This window comes from Chamaea fasciata, unplaced genomic scaffold (genome assembly GCF_029207755.1).
Source record: "Chamaea fasciata isolate MVZ Bird 193981 ecotype frontalis unplaced genomic scaffold, bChaFas1.0.hap1 SCAF_19, whole genome shotgun sequence".
NCBI classification, from domain to species: Eukaryota; Metazoa; Chordata; class Aves; order Passeriformes; family Sylviidae; genus Chamaea; species Chamaea fasciata.
Genome location: NW_027094104.1, coordinates 3,835,553 through 3,855,947, shown reverse-complemented (window position 1 = coordinate 3,855,947; position 20,395 = coordinate 3,835,553). Strand labels below are relative to the sequence as shown.

The following is a 20,395-nucleotide window of genomic DNA, read 5'->3' as shown; positions in this document are numbered from 1 at the left end:
GGTTGGGGGCAGGAAGCCGCTGCTCCCATCCCTCTGGGCCGTGCCTTTGATGTGGGCTGGACGGGATGTGGCTGCGCCTGCTCCCGCCAGCCCGAGCAGGGAAAGGGAAACCAGCGGCAGCAGGGCTGACAATTATCCCTGCCGAGCAGCTTGAGCAGCCCTGAGCTCTCAGTAATGCATGATAAGCTGTTGGGCGTAAGATGATCCCCAAAAACCTCCCAGAGGAATGGCAAAAGCAGCCCAAAGCGTGTCTCGACACCACTGGTAGCACTTCCCCTGAGGGAAACACAGGTAGGCCGAGAGAACGTTACTTTTAAATTTCATTTATTTATTTTTGTGTACATTTTTCCGTAATTCGACTGACATACCATTGCTATAAAGATGCCCTGCTCTTTGAATATTTCCATCCAAGACCACTAGTTTCAAGTGTGGTTATGAAAAGTCACGGCAAACATATGACTGGAAAGAGGTGGTTGGTTTTTTGACTTCCAGGCAGTTGTTTGAAGCATTTCAGAGATGCACACGATATTCAGCAGAACACACGCACGCACAGTGCTGGGTTACACACACACACACGCACACACACACACATCTGGAAAACTGTTACAGTGGTTGAAGTCTCCAAAAAGGTCTCCTGTCCCCTCTGAGCAGCAGTGAAAAACCTCTGGGTATCCTGAGAAATCAAATCAAAGCGCAGTAAAGAGGAGTAACTTATCCCATCAGCAGGGTTCGGGGTTGTTTGGGTTTGTTTTTTTTTCTCAAGTCAAATGTATTTTGCCAATCTATATGAAGTGAAGAGGGTGGGGAGAAAGAAGCTGTGGCAGTGAAGGTTAAAGAAAACCAATTCAGCACGGATCCTAAAAGCATCTCGTTAAAACAACACGGAGTTAAAACCTCTCAGACTGTCACTGCTACTGCTGCTCGTCTCCAGAGCGCCAGGAGCAGCTCTGAGATGGGTGAACACAACACAGGGTGGAGGAGGAGCCAGGGGAGGGGATGTGCAGGTGGGCAGGAGGGCAGCCAGGTGACCACGGAAGGGAGAAAGAAGCCTGTGACCGATGGAACCTGGCAGAGTCTGCACCGGGCTGGGAACGGGAGCTCGGGGTGGCAAAGCCCCCAGGACAGTGACAACCACCCAGTGCCACCTCTCCCCCACATCTGCACCTCCTCCCTCTGCAGTAACACCCTCCAAGCTGCTCTCTCTGGCCAACCCACCCTCCCCAAGGCCGTGACTCGGGGTGCTGCCTTAGGGTGTGGGTTCTCACACGGAAAGAGCTCCCTCGACAAGGCTAAAAGTTGAGAATCACCCACGCCGCACTGTGCCGCCTTTAACCTAGCACACCTTTCCATTTTCTGCACTGCCTGCACCCCGGGGCCTCTCCTGAGGGGCTGGAGCTGCCCCGGGCCCTGGCTGCGAGAGGGGTTGTGTGAGGTGACGGGCTGCGAGGAGCAGCGGAGGAAACCAGCAAAGCCTGAGACAACACAAACAAACACCAAGCAATTAAAAAAGAAGGACGGGAGATGTGGTCTGATGTACTTCTGCCAAGAAATAAATATTTTACGCTGTCTTTTTTTTTTTTTTTTAGAAAAAAAGCACTTGCATTGTGTGGGTTGTTTTAATCTCAAAATGGTTGAGTTACCCCCTGCGCCCCCCCAAGCACAACACGTGCTCACACACGCACACAAACACACACACACACCTCTCACACCCTCTAATGCACGTAATTCCAGCTTTGCAGAGCTACTGGATTCACTTTGAGACAAGTTCCTTGTGCATTTGGACAATTTACTTCGAGACAAGTTATTTGCAAGAAGGCAAAGTTCATGCATGGCTTTGACAGCTCCACTTTCTCATAAATGGTTTTTGAAAAGCAGAAAGCAAATGAGGGCCAAAGCTCCATTTAAAGTTCACCTCGGATGCCTGAAAAGCATTTATACCCACATCCTTCTGAGGTCCCTGCTTTATGAACTTCTAATCAATTCCACATTCTGCTACCCAACGTTTCTTATACGTTGGGGAAAGAAAACAAACCAGAGAAGCAGCGTGAGCTGTCTGAAAACAGCTGCACCACAGCACCCGGGCTGCCCAGGGAAGGGCTTCAGTCACCCTCCCTGCAAGGGTTTAAATCTGTGGATGTGGCACTTGGGGACACGGGTTAGTGGTGGCCTTGGCAGAGCTGGGGTTTTTGGTTTGACCCGATGATTTTAAAGGTTTTTCCACCCTAAATGACTCTGTGGTTCTCTATTATTCTTTATCAGAAAGGCTGGGGAGGCTTTTGAAGCACCTTTCCAAGGGGGGAAAGGGGATAAAAAGAACAAAACCTGATGGGTTTTGAGCCCCCAGTCCTGATTCTCTCCCAAACTTCAGGGATTCCTCTCAACATCCCCTACAGAGCAAGAAGCTGCTCATGAATTGCTCCATTATTTCTGCAGGACACGTGTCCTCCCTCCCCAGAGGTGACACTTGGCTGTCCCCAGCCCTGCCTTGGCCAGTCCTGACCACCCAGGGCTTCAGCAAACTCCATGGAAATGTGACAGAGGAAAGCCTGGCACGAGCCTTGGACAAACCAAGTTTGTCAGCAATCAGATTTGAATTTTCGGGTGGAAAGTGGTTGTTTTGTCAGAATTCAGGGTGATTTTGATGATGTGACACAGAGCTTTTTACCAGTTAAAGTGAACCCTGGTGCTACTCAATCCCCTCCCAAAGGAACAACTGAAACCCACCTCGTGCTTCCCTATAAAAACATAAAAGTGAGCAGGTTTCTTCAGACACCCTCAAGGTGGTAAAAGAAAACTCAAAAAAAAAAGAAATTTAAAACCCGAGATTCTTTATCCCCATCCCTAATTCTAGAGCAAAACAGGACACTAAAAAGAAAAACAAAAAATCTAAATTGCTATAAACATAATTTAGAATCATAATTAGCTGTCTACTGCCATGCCAGCTGTTAGGAGATACCACAGGGATTCCACATGGGAAATACCTTCAGCACCTCTTGGATAGTACCAGAAAGGGATAAATAATAAATAAGAAGAACATGAGGAAGAATAATCGGCCTTCCACGGGGATGGAAAAACAGAGATTTTCACAGTTAAGAAACCAAATGATGTTACTGTTAAAAAAAATCCTAAAAATAAAGTAAAATAAGGACTTGCATTACATCAGGTTGGAAAGTCTTCCCCTTCCTAACACATTCATGTGCCCTCCTCAACACCAGAGACCACTGGGAACTGGGTGCTTTTCCATTTTTTGCTCATATTTTGGGGTTTGGGTTATTTTTTTTTCCCAGCCAAAATGATGTAGAAATATCCTTGTTACAGATTTCCCACCATGTCGAGAGAAAGCTTCACACCTCAAGACAGAAAGTCTAGAAATGCCATATACTAATGCTAAACACGAATCTTTGCCAATGAAACTGTAATTCCTTCGATTGAAGGTTTTGGACAATTTTAGAGAGTTGTTTCGTTTTTCCTGCAAGAAATGACAAATTTTACTCCAACACATTTCCAGCTTACAAGAAGCTACATTTAGCAGCTTCCCCTCGTTGTATTGCTATTAAAAAAAAATGCAGAATTCCAGCTATTTTGGATGTTGTGACTGCTTCCAGCAGCCCCTGGCACAGGGACAGCTCTCACCAAGCACAAACCGCTCGATTCACCAAAATAAAAACAGCGGCCAAGCCCTGGAAATTCACTTTACACACGGATTTTAAAGGGAATATTCCGAGCCAAATCCTGGGGTGGGGGATATTGGATTTTGAGCCCCAACCTGCCAGAAACCCCCCAGAAGGCACAGTCCATGCTGCAGGTGTTTATGCAGGATTTGTGACTAAATTTGGGCTAAATATGGATGGAGAGCTCTGCAGCTGTTACCTGGATTTGGGAAAACTTGATCCTGGCTCAACAGCTCTGACACAGACTGGGATTTATCTTTAAACACACCTTGTTTTTCTTTTTTGGCTTTTACCAGGCACTTAATCCACATTTCTTCACCCTGGCTGTGCAAATCAAGGACACCTGGCCCTTCCTGACTTTTCACAACACCCATCCTAAAAAAAAGAAAACAAACCCAAAAGCCATAAAAATGCTGGAGGCTTTTGGGTGTTCTGGGACACACTCTGAGGTGGCTGAATGTTCTCTCCTAGAGGGAAAAATCCCAAGATATGGCAGAATCCAGCACCTCCATCCCACAATTCCTGGGGAAAGTGTGTCTGTGTGAGTTTTTGGAGGCCACAGATACTCCAGGCTGCTCTTCCAGCCTCCAGACATTGGCTCCTCTCACTGGAGCATTTATCTCCATCCACCTCCTGGAATGGTTCGGTGTGTCAGGTCACAGCCTTTTGGAAAGATCCTGGTCTGCTCTCTTTTATTTCCTCAAAAAGGATCATTATCTAGGGGCAAAACCAGACTGAATTAAAGCCTGAGCTGGCCTGGAATTATTCCTGGAAGATAAACCAGGAATCAGCAGCTTTCCTGATCGGTTCAGGAATACTCGGGGTGTGTTTAGTCTTTATTCAAAAATTACACCGCTCCGAGTTTCCTGGATTTATAGCTAAGCCCAAAAGCGAAAGTAACAGATCAAAACACCCTGAAATAAAACTTCTAGGAAGGGTTTTCAGGTCTGGCTAAGACCAGAGAGCTTTGGAAATGGCCGAAAGACGTCTGATCTGCTGAGATTTCCATCTCCACTTCCAGCGCGCTCCGGGCGCGTCCAAGCTTTTCCCGGCTTGTCCCCGCGGAACCTCGCGGCTGCTGGACGCTCTCCCCGTCCTTCAAAACCTTCTGGAGGAAGGGATTGTGGCCCGTCCCGGCTGCTGCCTGGGCTGAGCCACCTCGGAGCAGGGCTGCTGCAGCCCCAGAGCTGCCCAGCATTCCCAAAGGGAATTGCAGTGGAATGGCAGCAAAGGAAGGGATGAACTCCGGAGAGCTGCAGGGCGGCTGTGTAAGTAATTCCCAGATGTGGAATTAGGGAGCAGGGAACTGGAGAGGACAAGGCGGCTCCTTTCTCTCCCAAAGCACTCCGTGGACAGCTGGCTGCAGGCCCCTTCCCCTTCCTGCTGGCTGCCAGTAAAATCCCAGACATGACAATAAAAACGTGGAGGTGCCCGGGATGTCAGGTGTCCACAGGGGCCAAGGGCTCCCCAGCATCCCAGGGCTGCTCTGAAGGAGCCACACCACGACCATCCTGCAGCCCCAAGTGCTCCCTGGTGAATTCCCTCCTCCTGGTGGCCTGAAAATTGGCTATTTCCAGCATTCAGCTGCTTAGAGACCACCTTCAACATTTCCCCTCTCCTCTCTCAGCCACAGAGGCCTCTCCCAGGCTTTTCCCACCATCTAAGGCCCTGCACCGTGCCTGGGGTTCACTTGCAGGTTTTCCCCTTGTGGGGTTTCTTTTGGGGTTTAGATTTTGCTCCCCTTTTTGGAACTGGGGGACCCACTGCCCACAGACCTGGGCCTGAAGGAAGATGTGGGGAGGGAAGGGGCAGCCAGGCTGCTCTCAGGCTGTGCCCTCGATGGACCTGTGGCCGTGTCCTGCCTCTCCTGCTGCTCCAGACCCTCCCTGGCAGACTGGACTGACACCAGCTGCCCATCAGAGGACTCATTTTGTCCCTGTGCCATTAAATCCACCCTTAAAAGTTCACTGCACTCTCAGAGTCTGTCGCATTTATCCAGCAGTGGACCTTTGTGCCTGCAGCACTGGCACCACCGGCTCCTGGCTGTGTTTATTCATCTGCAAACACCTCAAAAGTGAGATGCAGCTTTTTCTGGCCCTATTTATTAACAAAAGACACTTTGTTAATTTGTTTTTATGGAGTGGGGTTATGTGAAGGAGCAAAGTCCTTTCAGCCTTCAACAGAGCTGCCACTCCTCCAGCCATGCTCCAGGGGGGAATCTCCCAGCTCGGCAGAGCAAAGGGCAAATTTCACATTCTCCATCTGCTCCAGCAAAGGCTGAGCTGAAATATTAATGAGGAGATCAGATCGCTTCTCACCAGCAACAATCTGGGTTTTATAGCCCAGGCAGAGGCCAGAGGAGCAGGCAAAGCTCTGGGATCCATCCTCTGCTGCTGCAGAAACAACCTGGGGGGAGGACACAGAGTGTAAAACGTGGACATCTGGTGAGTTCTGTGTGCTCTGCCCACCCTTCACCTCCCTAGGCCCAGCCCGCTCCTCTGTGCATGTCCAGAGCAGGGAGAGGAGCCCGCTCTGACATCAACAACCATAACGTGGCAATAAAGATTAATGAGCAAAACTTGCCATTTCATGTCTAATCCATGAGGATTTAGCATCATTAATCTTTATTAGTGTGTAATAACTGTTTAGACATTAAGGACAGATTCTCAGCTGGACACAACTGGCTCCATTCCAGCCAAGCCAATGGAGCAGTGCCAGTTTACACCCTCCATGACTCCAGCCCTACATGAGACCCATCCCATCTGTAGGAATCACATCACTGACAGTATTTCCCCAGCAGCAGGGGCACAGAAGTGAAGGCAACTATTTGTCTTTCCCTGTATCCCAAAAAAAGAGAGCTGCATGTGTCCAGGAAGCTCAACAATAGACCTGTCAATAAACACGAGGAAATTGAATGAAAAAGCAACGGCAACAAAAGGAACCCCGAGGAGCTGGGAAGTGGATGGTTTTAGAGGCAAGACTGTAAGATCTGGTTTGGCAGGAGCAGAACTAAGAGGGATCTTTGGCATGTGAAAGAGTGAAAGCACCAAGACAGGCTCCCAGTGTTCCTCTAACAGGAACAAGATGGAAGAGGGAAAAAAAAAAAAAAAAAAAAAAAGGAGCATCTTGGCTTGTTTTTCTGAGAGAGGAGTTTGGGGGTTGTTTTGAATCAAAAAAGATTTATTAAACACGGGAGCTGGTGGGAACCTTGACTGAACTACACCAGACCAGGCACTGAAGCAATGCTGTGCTGACCAAGCAGGATTTCCTCCTGCGGAAGGTGTAGGGAAGAAGGGAAATGTGCAGGTACACACCTGGCTGGCAGCTAGCAGGGAGAAATCCCAGCTGAGGCTGGGCATGCCAGGCTCTGCCCTCGGCCCCTCCCCACCAGGACAAGGTGCAGCAGCACTGACCCAGCAGCACCTGCTCAACGACAGGGAGATGAATTGAGATTTTTTTTTCCAGAGATTTTTCCCAGTAGAGACCCACCAACTGCCTCCCGAGTCACACACCTGCCCCCAGAAAATGAAGTTCCACCTCTTTAACAAGTCAGAGTTGCCTCTTTGTCACCAGTAAACTCACCAAAAGTCAGGGGAAAGCACAGAAGTACAGTACAGAGATATCTGTGTCACGGTTTGTACACCTGGAAGAACTCCAGGAAAGATGGGCATTGCACCCAGTGCAGCAGCATGAACCTGGTGGTTAAAAACAGGAACCAGAAAATGCCCTCCAACTCCTCTTGCAGACTGAAGGCTCCAAAGGGCTCTTGGGGACACCTTTCCTGCCAGTGACACTTGAGAGCTCCAGCAGTGGCCAGGCCTCCCGCATCCTGGAGATGGCAGGAGCACCAGGAGCTGTGCGGTAGGGGAAAGAGGAGGATGGACATCACCCCCGGGGCTCCCTGGGGATGGGCTGTGCCTCCTGGTGACCTGTGGCAGGCTGGAGAGGCCCTTCCCACAGCTGCTGCAGCTCAGGGCTGAGCTCCCAGCAGCTTTCCTCGCTCTGCTCCCTGCCTTTGGGGCTCTTTCAAGTTTATGGCCTCTGAGACCTGCTTCTCTAAAAATCCCACTCTGGGGCAATCCCAAGCCCTGTGCTGTGTGAACACAGAACCCCCTTGTGAAGAAAACCCCTAAGCCTCAGCACCTGGGCTCTTCAGGCTGTCAGGAAAGGTTCCATGTCCCCGAGCCTGTGTCCGTCCCTGTGCTCATGTTCAGGCCAAGATCTGAGCAGCAACCAAAGGCTTTTCATCTTCACAGAGGTTACAAGTGAACAGCAGAGAAGAGCCTGACTCTCCTCCTGCAGCCCAGCAGGGCTTTGAGGCACACAGGAGTCCCTGGCTCTCCTCCCTGAGCTGAAGCCACCAAGCTCAGGCTTCTCTCTAAGGAATTCCTCTTTCAGGAATCCCTTTGTGGGCACCACGAGGGATGCAGGGACAGCCCCAGAGCTGCCACAGGTGCCCTCAGCACTGGGCACCCCTCACAGCACTTTCCATCCTCATCCTCAGACGGCTCCACACTCACTCCGGGCTGGCACAAACGGCTTTAAAAGGAACAAAGTCACGGAGGAGGAGCAGGGAAGTGATTTGTTACGTGCCCTATTGTAATGCCATTAAAACAAAGGGATTAGAGCAGAAAGCAGAAAAGCAAGCCCTGTGTGGAGGCACGGAGGAATCCTTTCAGAGGGTTACTCGCTGCAGACAACGCTGCCATTAATTCTCCATTGGAAAACGCTGGTGACATTAATATCTGCTATTAATACTGAGCTTTGACAGTATCTCTAAATTCAACCTGTCAACTACAATGGCACTGAAATGAAGGTGCTCTGAGGTCAAGGAGATGCGGTGTCCAAACGAGACTTATATTGCAGGGGGAAAGCAGCAAAAACAATCTTTAACAAAAGCATCAGATCCATATGTAGGAAAACCAAAGGGTGGTTTTAAATGTCATGTTTTTCAAAGTGAGAATTGATGCTGGAACCAAGTCTATAAACTGGCTGGCTGGACTTTCAGCTGCAGCTGAGGACAATCAATCAAAACAGCTCTGTGACTCTGAGAAAGTGAGAGAGAGAAAACACACACACACACACCATGGAATATGAGAGGGCAGATCATGAGCCATGCGAGGCCTCTTAAAATTACACTGTGAAGTCAAACATCCTCGTGTTTCATCCGCCACAAAAAACCTGAAAGGTTCCCCTCGGCACAGAGAGGGATGTGGAGCTTATCCTTCCCCAGGGCTGGGCAGGCTCCTGGGGCAGGGCTGAGCAAGGGGAACCTGCTCCCCAAAGCCTGACGAGCCCCGGATCACACCCTGATTCCTGCAAGGCCTCTGTGAGCCCCCTGCTCCGCAGCCGAGGGCACGGGGATCGATAAATCCTGATAAATGCTCCCCTGTCCCTGTCACTGCCGGCCCCAGGGCACGGCTGCCCCGTGCCAGGCTCAGTGCCACCCCTGTGGTGGCAGTGACAGTGGCAGCCCAGGCACTGGCGGTGTCTTTGTGCGCCTCTTGGAAGTGTTGGCGTGTCCCCGGCACCGGGGGTGCCACCACCCCACAGCCCTGCTCTGAACACTGCCCTCCCCATCAGCCCTGCCAGGGGATTGTTCCCCAAAATCAGACTGTTCCAGCCTGCACCAGCAGAGCCTGCAGCTGCTCACCTGGCAGAGCAAGGTGGAATGACATCCTGCACAGGGTCAGGGACACCCTGCACAGGTTCAGGGACACCCTGCACAGGGTCAGTGACACCCTGCACAGGGTCAGTGACATCCTGCACAGGGTCAGTGACACCCTGCACAGGGTCAGTGACACCCTGCACAGGGTCAGTGGCATCCTGCACAGGGTCAGTGACATCCTGCACAGGGTCAGTGACATCCTGCACAGGGTCAGGGACACCCTGCACAGGTTCAGGGACACCCTGCACAGGGTCAGTGACATCCTGCACAGGTTCAGCACTGCAGAGCAGGGTTCAATGACATCCTGCACAGGGTCAGTGACATCCTGCACAGGTTCAGCACTGCAGAGCAGGGTTCAATGACATCCTGCACAGGGTCAGCACTGCAGAGCAGGGTTCAATGACATCCTGCACGGGGTCAGTGTGCAGAGCAGGCCGTGTTTCTGGCTCTGAGGGGCTGTGCCCAAGCGAGGGGTGGGGACGGAAGCGCGTGCAGGGCACGAGGCACTTGGTCAGCCTCCCCAGAATGCACAGGCAGGCCCCGTGCCAGGGCTGGGGAAGGAGCCACGGGCAAAGGCAGAGGAGCTCACGGCCAGGCCAGCAGCTGGGGCTCAAAGCAGTGTTAATGTGGAGCCAGCGGCCTCACTCTGAGCTCAGCAACACTCACAGTGGCCCCTGCTCCAGACAGGGACTGACCCCAGGGCACACACAATGATCTCCAGCTCCTCTCCCACCTCACCAGCCCCTTCTCCTGCCCCCGGCCAGCAGCAGGGAGCTCCTGGTCAGGCTGGGCTGTGGTGTCCCTGCGTGCTTTCCCAGGCTGCAGCCCAGGGCAGAGCCCAGTGCTCCTGGCTGCCTGCAGCACCCCAGCTGGGGCTGGACGCAGCCCAACCCTCCTGGGAGCGCTGGCACTCCCACACTCTGTGGGAAGCACGGGGGGATTGCTGCCAATGCCACCAGCCCTGGGAACCAAGACTAAACCACCCCATTTTTCAGGGGGGTGATGCCGTGCATCCTGTGATCCTGTCCCATCCCAAGAAGGAGCGGGGAACTCCCTTTGAGGCCCAAAGCAGCTCATCCCCAGCCCAAGGGAGCCCCGGGCACTGCAATGCTGCTGGGCAGGTGGGCACTGCCCAGGGCAGCCTCCTCCTCTTCTTTGTGCAACTTCTCTGACAACCTCCTTCCCTCTGGGCCTTTTGTCCCAGACATTGTCCCAGCAATTCCCAGAGCTCCCAGCCTGCCTTCTCCAGCAGAGCAGGGCAGTTGGACAGGGCTGGCCCAGCCAGAGGCCGGGCTCAGAGCGCGGTGTCCGGAGAAGAGGTGACCACAGGGGACGCCAGGGCTTCCCTCCCTGACACAGCTCCAGCAGCTGAGCTGCAAGTCGTGCTTATCAATTCCTTTCATGATGCACATTAAATATATTCCACAACAGAGACACTTCTCCTCTCCTCTCTCCTCTCCTCGGACACCTTTTCCCCAGCAAAGCCCTACAAGTGCTGCTTGCTGTGGCCTCATTTTGCATCATCATCATCATCATCATCACCACGCACTCATCCTCATATAAAACAGAAATCTATTCCATCAAGCACTTAACATAAATATTAAAATAATGGAAGGGACAAAATATAAATCTACATACAACTTCATGACTACCATAGCACCTATTACCATGACAAAGCAAATTCTGGTTCAAGGGGAAGGGAAGGGGGATGAGGAGCAAGTTAGGAAGAGGAACTTCGACTGTCATTAAATATGTAAATCACTCTTTCAAAAAAAAAAAAATTTTTTTGTTGTTTTGTTTTTGTTTTAAGGTTACCAACCTTCTTAAAATTCATTCCACTAACCAGCTCGTTCTATGTCACTATGGATACCAAAGAACCCTTTTAAAAAAACTCTCGGGCGAGGCGGGGGTTTCTCAGAATAAAAACAAAACAGAACAAAACACGGCGACTTTCTGTTGGTGCTTCCATGACAAGTCCTGCCACGCGCCCCTCCCCTGCACCCACCAGTCCACAGAAGGGCAATTCTTTTACAAGTCCAGTTCTCAGTCTCCCAGGATGAGCTTGACAAAAGAGGCGACGTCTGTCTCTTTGGATTCGTGCAGGGTGAAGAAAGGATGTTGCTGGGAAAGCAAAGAGAGAAAGAAAAAACAACAGCAAAGTTGATTATTCACCACGCTGAGCAAAAAAGCTTTTCAGACAATCCTCTAGACAGTGAAGAAGGTTTTCCCCTTAGCATCTTAATATTGGGCTTTTACAGCTGAGGCAAGCTGGGGAGCACAAGGGCTCTTCCATGAAATTGTGATGCCCTCCTGGGTTCCCCCCAAAGCCTGCCCTGGCTGGGAGGGCTGAGCTGAGCAGCTCTGGAGGCAAGGGGAAGGCTCAGAAAACCCTCTCCATCTGCCCCATAACACCCCCCAAACCACGGTTACCCGTCCCACGTGCTCCAGCTGGAGCAGGGAAAACCTTGCTGACTGCAGCGGTTTCCCCTCAGCTTTATCTGTGTGTTTACCCTCCGGTGACTCCTGAGTCTCATCTCTTCCCTGAACTGCCCCTCCTCACAGCAGCAGTGGCTCCTCCACCCCAGCCACCACACAGGAAAGCCATCCCAGCTGGAAAACCATCCCCACTTGTGTGTTTAACCACTTCATCCTGACCCACACGGGGAGACAGCCTGCCAGAAAACCCTGCCGGCATTTCAGCATCAATGGAAAAACACGGCTAAGGAGAAAAAACACAACCAAACCCCCCCAACAGCAACAAAACCCCTCTCCACCAGGACCAGTAACTCAGCTGGGTTGGTTCAGCAGCACCCCCAGCTGAGATCCCACCTGAAAAGCCCCAAAACCCTGTTTGACACCCACTGTCCTGGCAGATAATCGGATTTATTCATATCGAGGGTCTCAGAGAGAACCAAAAGGCAGCCAGAGCCCTGCAGGGCTCACAGTCATCTCTGCTCTCTGCAAGGCTGGGGGTTTCATTTCCAGCCCTCTCGTTTCAAGGCAGATTTTTAAAGACAGTTTGGGGTTTCCAGGGTTTTTTTCCGAGCTGCCCCCTTGAACATCAGCTGTTTCAACGATCGTTAATGGCAGGGGCCAAGTGGAGGGAGGAGAAGAGCAAAGCAAAGAAACTTTTCAAGGTGGGCTTGAGTGAAAAGTCACCCAGGGAATGAGATGAGGCAGCTCTGAGTGGCTGGGAAGTGATCCAAAGACACACCAGTAAGGAAGAGGAAGCACAATTATGTGGGAAACAGGGCTGGAATGGGCTGAGGCAAAGTTCCAGGCAAAACTTAAGGTCTCCCTAGGTCAGACACTCACAGGAACTGAAGTGTCCTGGAGAACTCAGAGAGGTGACCCCAATGCCTTGTTATTATCCCAGCACCACGTCCCTGCTTTCACATCCCACTGAGGTGACACCCAAAGCGCAGCTGCCACAGCCTGGGAGCACTCAGAGCTGTGCCAGGGTGGCAGCAGTGCCCTCCAGGCCTGTGCCCCAGGGAGGCCAAGCCCTGAGCCTGGCACGGAGCCCCCGTGCCAGGCAGGACGTGCAGACCACCGCTCCTGCAGTAGTTTCACGCTCCACTTCACCTGGGGAAGTGGGTTTTTAAATGAAATTAAGCACCCCTATCGGCTTTCCTGATGCTCGAGATAGCCCAGAGTCATTTTTTCCATGAGAAACCTCAATTCCACAGGAAAGCAAGGGAGCAGTCTTGGTCTAAATGACAAGTCCAATCCAGCACCGCAACTTAATGCCATCAGAGAGAGGAAAAAAACCCCAACAAAACAGCAACCCTCAACCACAGGACCTCACAACATCCCTGTCAGCCATAAAATACCACAGCATTGAGATACTCCGCAGGGGTGATCCAAGAACCTAATTCAATAGAAATGCACTCCCTTGCCAATGGGGTATTAATGCTGCAGCAGACGGAGCTGCTTCGGTGAACCTCTTTTGATAAAAGGCCATTTGGCAAAGTGCAGAAATTTGTTTAAAATATACAGATGGATTTGTTCAATAATACACCACCCCCCTCCCTCCCCAAAAAAGCCATAAATCTCAGGTCTCCCTTTGTCTGAAATCAGTCTGGGGGCAAGCTGTGTGTCAATCTGATCTATTTATAGTTTAATTGCATTACAGGGCCCAGCACCAAATGCCACGGGAATTATTCACTGCTTATAGCTCAGGGTCGTGGGTTTCCAGCGTGACTTGCAGGTAAAAATCACCTTAAACCTGGCACCTTCTCACCTCTGAGCAGAAGGTGTGAGGTGGTGATGGGTCTGACCCTCTGGTGGCAGAATGTGTATCCCAAAAATTGTGGGGTAGGGAATACCAGTGCCTAAAGAAAGCCTGCAGCAGTTTCCACCCTTAATCCAGGTGATCTTGACACTGACACTGGACCGGGGTGTGAATGCAGGGTCAGGATCTTCAGAAATGACAAATTTAGGCACCTTCCTGCCTTTGGAAAGCTGCGAATTGTGTGAGAACAAAAAAGGATGAAATGTCTGCAGGAGTGAAACACCCACTTCTGGAGCTCTCCTGCTTTTTGGCAGCATTTGGGAGCACCAGGATCAATACCAGAAAGTCAGAAGAGAGAGAGAGAGAGGGCATGAAAATGTGGAGGCCAAGCAGAAAACATCTGCTCTTGCCAGCTGCAGCCCAGAGCTCTGGCCGGACACAGATCAGTGCCCTGCATTTCCCCTGTCACCAACCTTTATTGGCATTTTCCTCCTCAGTAATCCCTCCCAGCAAACAGTCTCTAGGCAGCAGATGAAATTCAATAACCAGAATTATTAGTCACAGACTCATCTCTGTCCCCAACATCCAGGAATTACTCTGTCCAAAAATCCTCCTCTCCAAGGCAGCAAAGCCCAGTTGGGCTTTGAGCATCTGTGGCCAACCGAGGTGTTTGAATTGAACACACAAACCCCAGAGGAGGATTAGAGCCTCACCAACTGATCCTTCACAGCCTCATTCTTGTCCACTACCTGCTTTAACATGTATTTTCTCCCTTGATCTGACTGGAGAAGCACCTGGCTGAGATTTCAAAGAGCATCTCTGATTTGCAGCCACCCTCCCAGGACTCGGAAGTGTCCCAATTCTCCCATCTGGTATGGAAAAAGAGACGCAAAGCATCCCCAAACACCATCACTACTGGAATCTCTGCCTTCAGCACCTGGCTGTGACCCATTCCAGCTCTGAACACACTGCCTGATGCAGCCACACTCACCATAAGCTCTGGGTATGTTGGCCGTTCTTTGGAATTCTTCTTCAAGCTTTAATTGGGAAGAAAAAGAAAAAAAAAATAGAATTTACATTCTGTCAGCAATTTAAGTAAGGCCATAAAACCATACCATGACAAAAGTAAGGTTCAAAGACTCTGCAGAAGAAGTTCAGCAACTCATCCAAGCTGAGGGAACAATTTAGGCCTTGAGGACAGCGACAGCCAACAGTGCTGCGTGCAAGAGCTCAACGTCCACCAAGAGATCTGGAGCCACCAAAATCACCACTTCAAACACTGCCCCTTGCTGGGGGCCAGGTCCAGCCGGGAGTTTGGGTGCTCTCCAACAGGCCAGTGACTCAGGGAACAGCTTCAGGCTCCAAGCTCTGCCTGGGAGCAGTGACTGAGTGGCTGCAGAGCACGTGTACAACTGTTTGTTTATCACCGCGCCGTTATCAGCGGGGACGCTTCCATGGGACATCCTTTTTTTCTCCTCTCCTACAACAGATGGCCCTGGAGGGTTGTAACTGCGAGTTATTTTGGTTTCCCTCCAGCAGAAAATAGCTTTTAAAAGACAGGACGTAATCTCTACTCACTTCCTGGCAGTGTATTTAGGGGAAAGACACTTGGAGCAACTTGAAAAGATCTTCACACACGTACGCGGCGGTGGCGGGGAAAAGGTGTCACACTGAGCAAAACAAAAGTGAGAACCTCTGCTGGGATTTGCTGGGGCCCAGAGGAAGCAGAGGACACACACTGAATAGATATTTCCTGCTTGCTGTGTGTGGAGGGCTCGTGTTTAGTGTCATGTTGTGAATGAACAGAGGAACCCGGGCCCGATACGTGCCAATATCGCCGGCCCGAAGGTACGGGATGTGTCACATCCTCCCGGCTCAGGAGCAGCCCCAGCCAAGATGACAAGGTGAATTTGAAGGTTAGCTGCGTCCAGATTTGGTGTAATTCTCTTAATTTAGACCCTCCACGAAACAAATTCATCCCCAGGTTACTAATAGCAGGAAATCTGGTGATAAATTACTGAAATCAATGCAAATTTTCAGGAATGAGGAGTTATGCTGGGATCTGATCCTGACTCAGATATCCCAGAAGTCTTCCTGCAGTGCCTACAGGTGATCAGACTTCACTGGCCAGGCAGCAGACGGATAAACACAGTCCTAGGCCAGGCTTGAGTGGCTGTGACCTGCTCTGGTGTCAGAAGGAATTCCCAGACCCCAGGAACACAAAACTGGTGCAAAGTTCACCACTCCAAGTCCTCTGCACAAAACTGGTGCAAAGTTCACCACTCCAAGTCCTCTGCACAAAATTGGTGCAAAGATCACCACTCCAGGTCCATGCCACTCTGCTGGCAGTGAGGGATCTTCAGTGACCCTGGAGGATCTGCAAAGACAGAAATCACCACGTGCTCCCCAAAGTGGCTGTGGATGTAAGTCCTAAAGCAGCCACGGCCTGAGCTGCAAGGCACAGGGCTTGGAAGAGCAAATCCCTCCGAGAGGAACAGCCTGCCTGGCACAAGCAGGCAGCTGGCAAACAGCAGAGCCAGCAGCACAGTCTGCAGGAACAGCAGCTGCTCCAAAACCTCAGTGTGGGCCTTGCAAGAACGGGGGGCATCTGCTGAGAGGGTTTTTCCGAGGCAGCTCCCACCTCTCCCACAGCCAGGGCACAGTGGGCATGGCAGGTATTCCCCAGCGTGGCTCAGGAGCTGAGCAGCTGGAGCACAGGGACATGAAAACGTGTTTGAACAAGACTCTGAAGAATCTAAACATGGGTACTGAGAGTCCCCAGGAGGAGCAGCTGATAATTCCCTCGGTGGGTCAGCAGAGCCGGCCGGGCCCCGGCGCTGGCAGCTCGGGAACAGTCTCACATTTCTCTGTTTGTCCATCTGCCATCCTTTGTGGGCACCACACAGACACAGCTGCCAACTTGGCAGGCGGGTGGGTGGCACTGCAGCCCTGGAAAATCAAACCCTGCTGGCTTTGATGGAGCTGGAGGGAGCCACAGCCAGGGCAGGCTGTGCTGGGCGCTGCCTGAGCTCTGTGCAGCCTGCAGACAGCAGCAGGGCTGCTCCAGCCCCTTTCCCACAGCTCAGCCAAATGCTCCTGCTGCTCCAGCTCCCAGGGAAGCAGAGCAGCAGCCACAGGAGAGGGACAGGCACCAGCCAGAGGGGCCACCACAGGGCCAAATCTGCCCTCAGGGGACAGAGCCATGTCCCTGGAGAGAGGATGCAGCCATTCCCTGCCCTGCTGCCCTTTCCAGACTCAGGGACACGAGCTGCCTGGCTGCACCTGCTCACAGCACGCCTGTGCTGCTGGCGTGGGGGCAGTCAGGGTGAGGAGCCTCCTAAATCCTGTGTGTCCCCTCAAAGCAGCCCAGCCTGTTCCTCAGACAGAGCCCCACAGCTGCCCCCAGCACTGCTGTGCCTGCACGGTGCCAGGCACCTGCACAGAGCTCAGCGAGGGCACAGAGGCCCAGCACTTCCCAAAGGGAATGTTCTGCCCAAAACTGGTGCCAGGCACCTGCACAGAGCTCAGCGAGGGCACAGAGGCCCAGCACTTCCCAAAGGGAATGTTCTGCCCAAAACTGGTGCCAGGCACCTGCACAGAGCTCAGCGAGGGCACAGAGGCCCAGCACTTCCCAAAGGGAATGTTCTGCCCAAAACTGGTGCCAGGCACCTGCACAGAGCTCAGCGAGGGCACAGAGGCCCAGCACTTCCCAAAGGGAATGTTCTGCCCAAAAGTGGGGGCTGAGAGCTGTTGCAGCAGCCCTCTTATTAGAGGGCAAAAATGAGCTGAGGCACAGACTCCTGCTAAACACAGCATAAAAAGGGTCCTCGTTTATTCCTCTTCACGGCTTAGGCATCTTAACTCTTAACTATTCCCTGACTCTGGCTGCAGCAAGCTCCTGCTGTAGGTTTCCCTTGCAGCCTCTGACTGCAGGTATCAGTTTGCAGCTCTAAATGCAGGCTTTTACCTAGCCAGACTATGGCTGCAGGTTCCAACAGCAGGCTCTAACTGAGAGAGAATCACAGCAGTGATCCTACTTCATCAGTCTCTCCCTCATGCTCCTCAAGGTTCCTCCTCCATGATGATGCTCCCCTCAGCAGCTCACCCCCTCTTTTATCTCCCTCGTCCTTATTGGATGTAGCTCTTACTGATGGGGGCAAGGTCACCTGTGTTCCCTTCTCCCACAGAGAGCTGCCTGTGGAGACCGGCCCCAGCAGGGTGAAGGTGAGCAGGGCCGAGGGGAGCGAGGGAGAAGAGGGAACTTTACCATTGCGAGGTAAAATCGACGAACTCTGCCGAGAACTTCTCTGCCGGGAGCTGCGGCGACGGCTCCTCCACCACCTGCTTGAGCTGCTGGAAGGGCGTCCCCCAGGAGTCGTAGGGAAAGCGCAGGATGGCCAGCTCGATCTGGGGACACAGGGGACACACAGCCCTGCCTCAGCACGGGCTGCTCACCCCGCAGCCCACCCACCCCACGGGTTTGGGATGGCCACGTGTGTTTGTGTAGGCTCCACACAAACGGGGTTGTTCAGCCTGGAGGTGGGGATGTTACAAGATCTTAGAACCCCCTGCAGTACCTAAAGGGGCTTTCCAGGAAGGAGGGAGAGTGACTTTGGACATGGGCAAACAGTGATAGAACAAGGGGGATTGGTTTTGAACTAAAAGATATATATAGATATATAGAGAGATTATATATATAGATTATATATATAGATTATATATACATATAATGTATGACATATATTTACATATATAGGTATCTATATTATATATAGATACAGAGATATATAGAGAGATATACAGATATAAGGATTTATATACAGATTAGATAGTAGGAGGGAATTCTTCCCTGTGAGGGTGAGGAGACCCTGGCACAGGTGCCCAGAGCAGTTGTGGCTGCCCCTGGATCCCTGGCAGTGTCCCAGGCCGGGTTGGACAGGGCTTGGAGCACCCTGGGACAGTGGAAGGTGTCCCTGCCCATGGCAGGGGGTGGAATGAGGTTGTCTTTAAGGCCCCTTCCAACCCAAACCATTCTGGGATCCTGTGATATTCCCACCTCACCCGGCCACAACACATTGCTTATCCTCCCCGAGCAACAGGAGGGGCTGGAGGAGACCCAGCCAGCTCCACAAGCAATGCCCTGTCACCTCCTGGGAAAGGCTGGGAGTTAAAACCAGCCCCACCCCGCACAGGGTTAACCGCAGGAGCAGATGGACTCCCCAAAAACGCTGCGTGGGAGCCGCCCCTGAGAGCGGAGAGCATCCCTGCTCTCCCGAGGGCGCCTCGGCGAGCTGCCGAGCGCCGGGAGGGTTTTCTGCGCCGTGCCTTAGCCCATGCTGCCATCTCCCGGCAGCTGCAGCCCCGCAGCCCACGGCAGGCAGGAGCCGACAGAGCAGCTCCCTCCTGCCGCCCTCCAGCCCTGGGGAGCTCGGGACTTCTGTACCACTAATACGATGGAGCAGAAGCCGATTTATTGTTTACATTAAACGCGCTTTAAGCCTACTTGTTGGCGTGACTGTGCATTATTTGATTGGTGCTTCGATCAGTTCAGTACACGCTTTTCAGGAAGCATGGCTGGTCACAGTCTATCGTTATGTTGGGTCTCTTTTATCTATTCCTTACATTTTTAGTGTTCTGTTTCTTAAGCTCTTCTCTCTTAATTTAATACTGTTTATATCTCAGTAACCTTGATAAATTTCCAAGGGTTTGATAAAAATAACTATCAGCAGTTTAACTAGAGCACATGATGGTCTAAGTTATTTAAGCACATTACTACACTGTGGCATATTATGCCCCGTGCCCTCCTGAGCTCCTCCTGTCCCCACCCCGTGCCACCAGTATCACTGTGGGGAGGAGAACGAAGCCACAAGCCCCCCTGGCTGTGCTGAGAGCCCCCAGGTGACCCTACCATGGTGATCCCCAGGCTCCAGATGTCGGATTTGACGCTGTATCCCTTCTGGTTCAGCTCCGGGTTAATTCTCTCAGGCTGCCAACAGACACAGAGGAGGGTGAGGAGCAGGGATGGCCCCAGTGCCCTGCCCACACCCAGGGTGGGTCTCTCAGGGTGCCAGCCCGGCACCCCTGAGCCCACAGCTCGCCCTCCTGGGTTGTGCTGCGCCCAGCTGGTTCCCCATCCTCACCAGTAAGGGTGTGCCTTAAGTTTTAGCTTTCCTATTCTCCGGATTCTGCACTGCATTGGTATAGAACTCTGAACTTCATATTAAGTGTTAGCAAGTCCTCCTCACAGTTCAGACAAAACAATCCTTTTCCAGCCCCAGAACCAAGGACACCACTGCAGCTTCAGGCCCAGAAAGTGCAAACAACAGGGGATTGAGGAGAGCAAACTGAGAGGATGGGACTGCATCACCTGAAGCTGTAATGGGACAATTAACCCCAATATGGAAATGGACCAAAACTTATAAAACTGTGAAAATTCGTGACCCACTGTCCATTTTGGGTCCATCTTGGGTGCAGCCTCAGCCAGGCTCTTGTCCTGCCCAAGGTGTATCCTTTGAAGGCCCTTTAACAAATCCCTACTTTATTCCTTTAACTCTGGCTACCCTCTGTTCTAGGCAGCCTCTCAAGGCATCAGTGACATGGGTCACCACAGACCAGGGGCTGGGCTGGTGGAGCTGAGCTGGCGCAGCTGGCACAAAGGGGCTGACAAGCCTCAGCTCTCCAGGACTGTTTTCACCCTGTTCAGGTGCTCCACAAATCCTGCACAGCAGTTCCCAGGAGAGGGACCTGGAATTCCTGCTTTCATTTGAGGCTGTTTTTGTGCTCTGCTGCACTGGTGCTCAGGGAAGCTCATGGAAGGGGTGA

At 51.9% G+C, this 20,395-nt stretch overlaps 1 protein-coding gene across 1 annotated transcript in view; it reads right to left on the bottom strand.

Annotated features, from left to right (window-relative positions):
• Positions 1 to 315: 315 nt before the first annotated feature.
• MAP2K6 (mitogen-activated protein kinase kinase 6) overlaps positions 316 to 20,395 on the bottom strand; it is a 55,203-nt gene continuing 35,123 nt past the window's right edge. Inside the window, exons 9-12 of the mRNA XM_066200870.1 lie at positions 19,482 to 19,559; positions 17,841 to 17,980; positions 14,565 to 14,610; positions 316 to 11,460 (exon numbers count right to left, since the gene is read on the bottom strand). Of these exons, the coding sequence (XP_066056967.1) occupies positions 11,383 to 11,460; positions 14,565 to 14,610; positions 17,841 to 17,980; positions 19,482 to 19,559 (342 nt within the window). The 3' untranslated portion in view covers positions 316 to 11,382. The remainder of the gene's footprint in view (positions 11,461 to 14,564; positions 14,611 to 17,840; positions 17,981 to 19,481; positions 19,560 to 20,395) is intronic.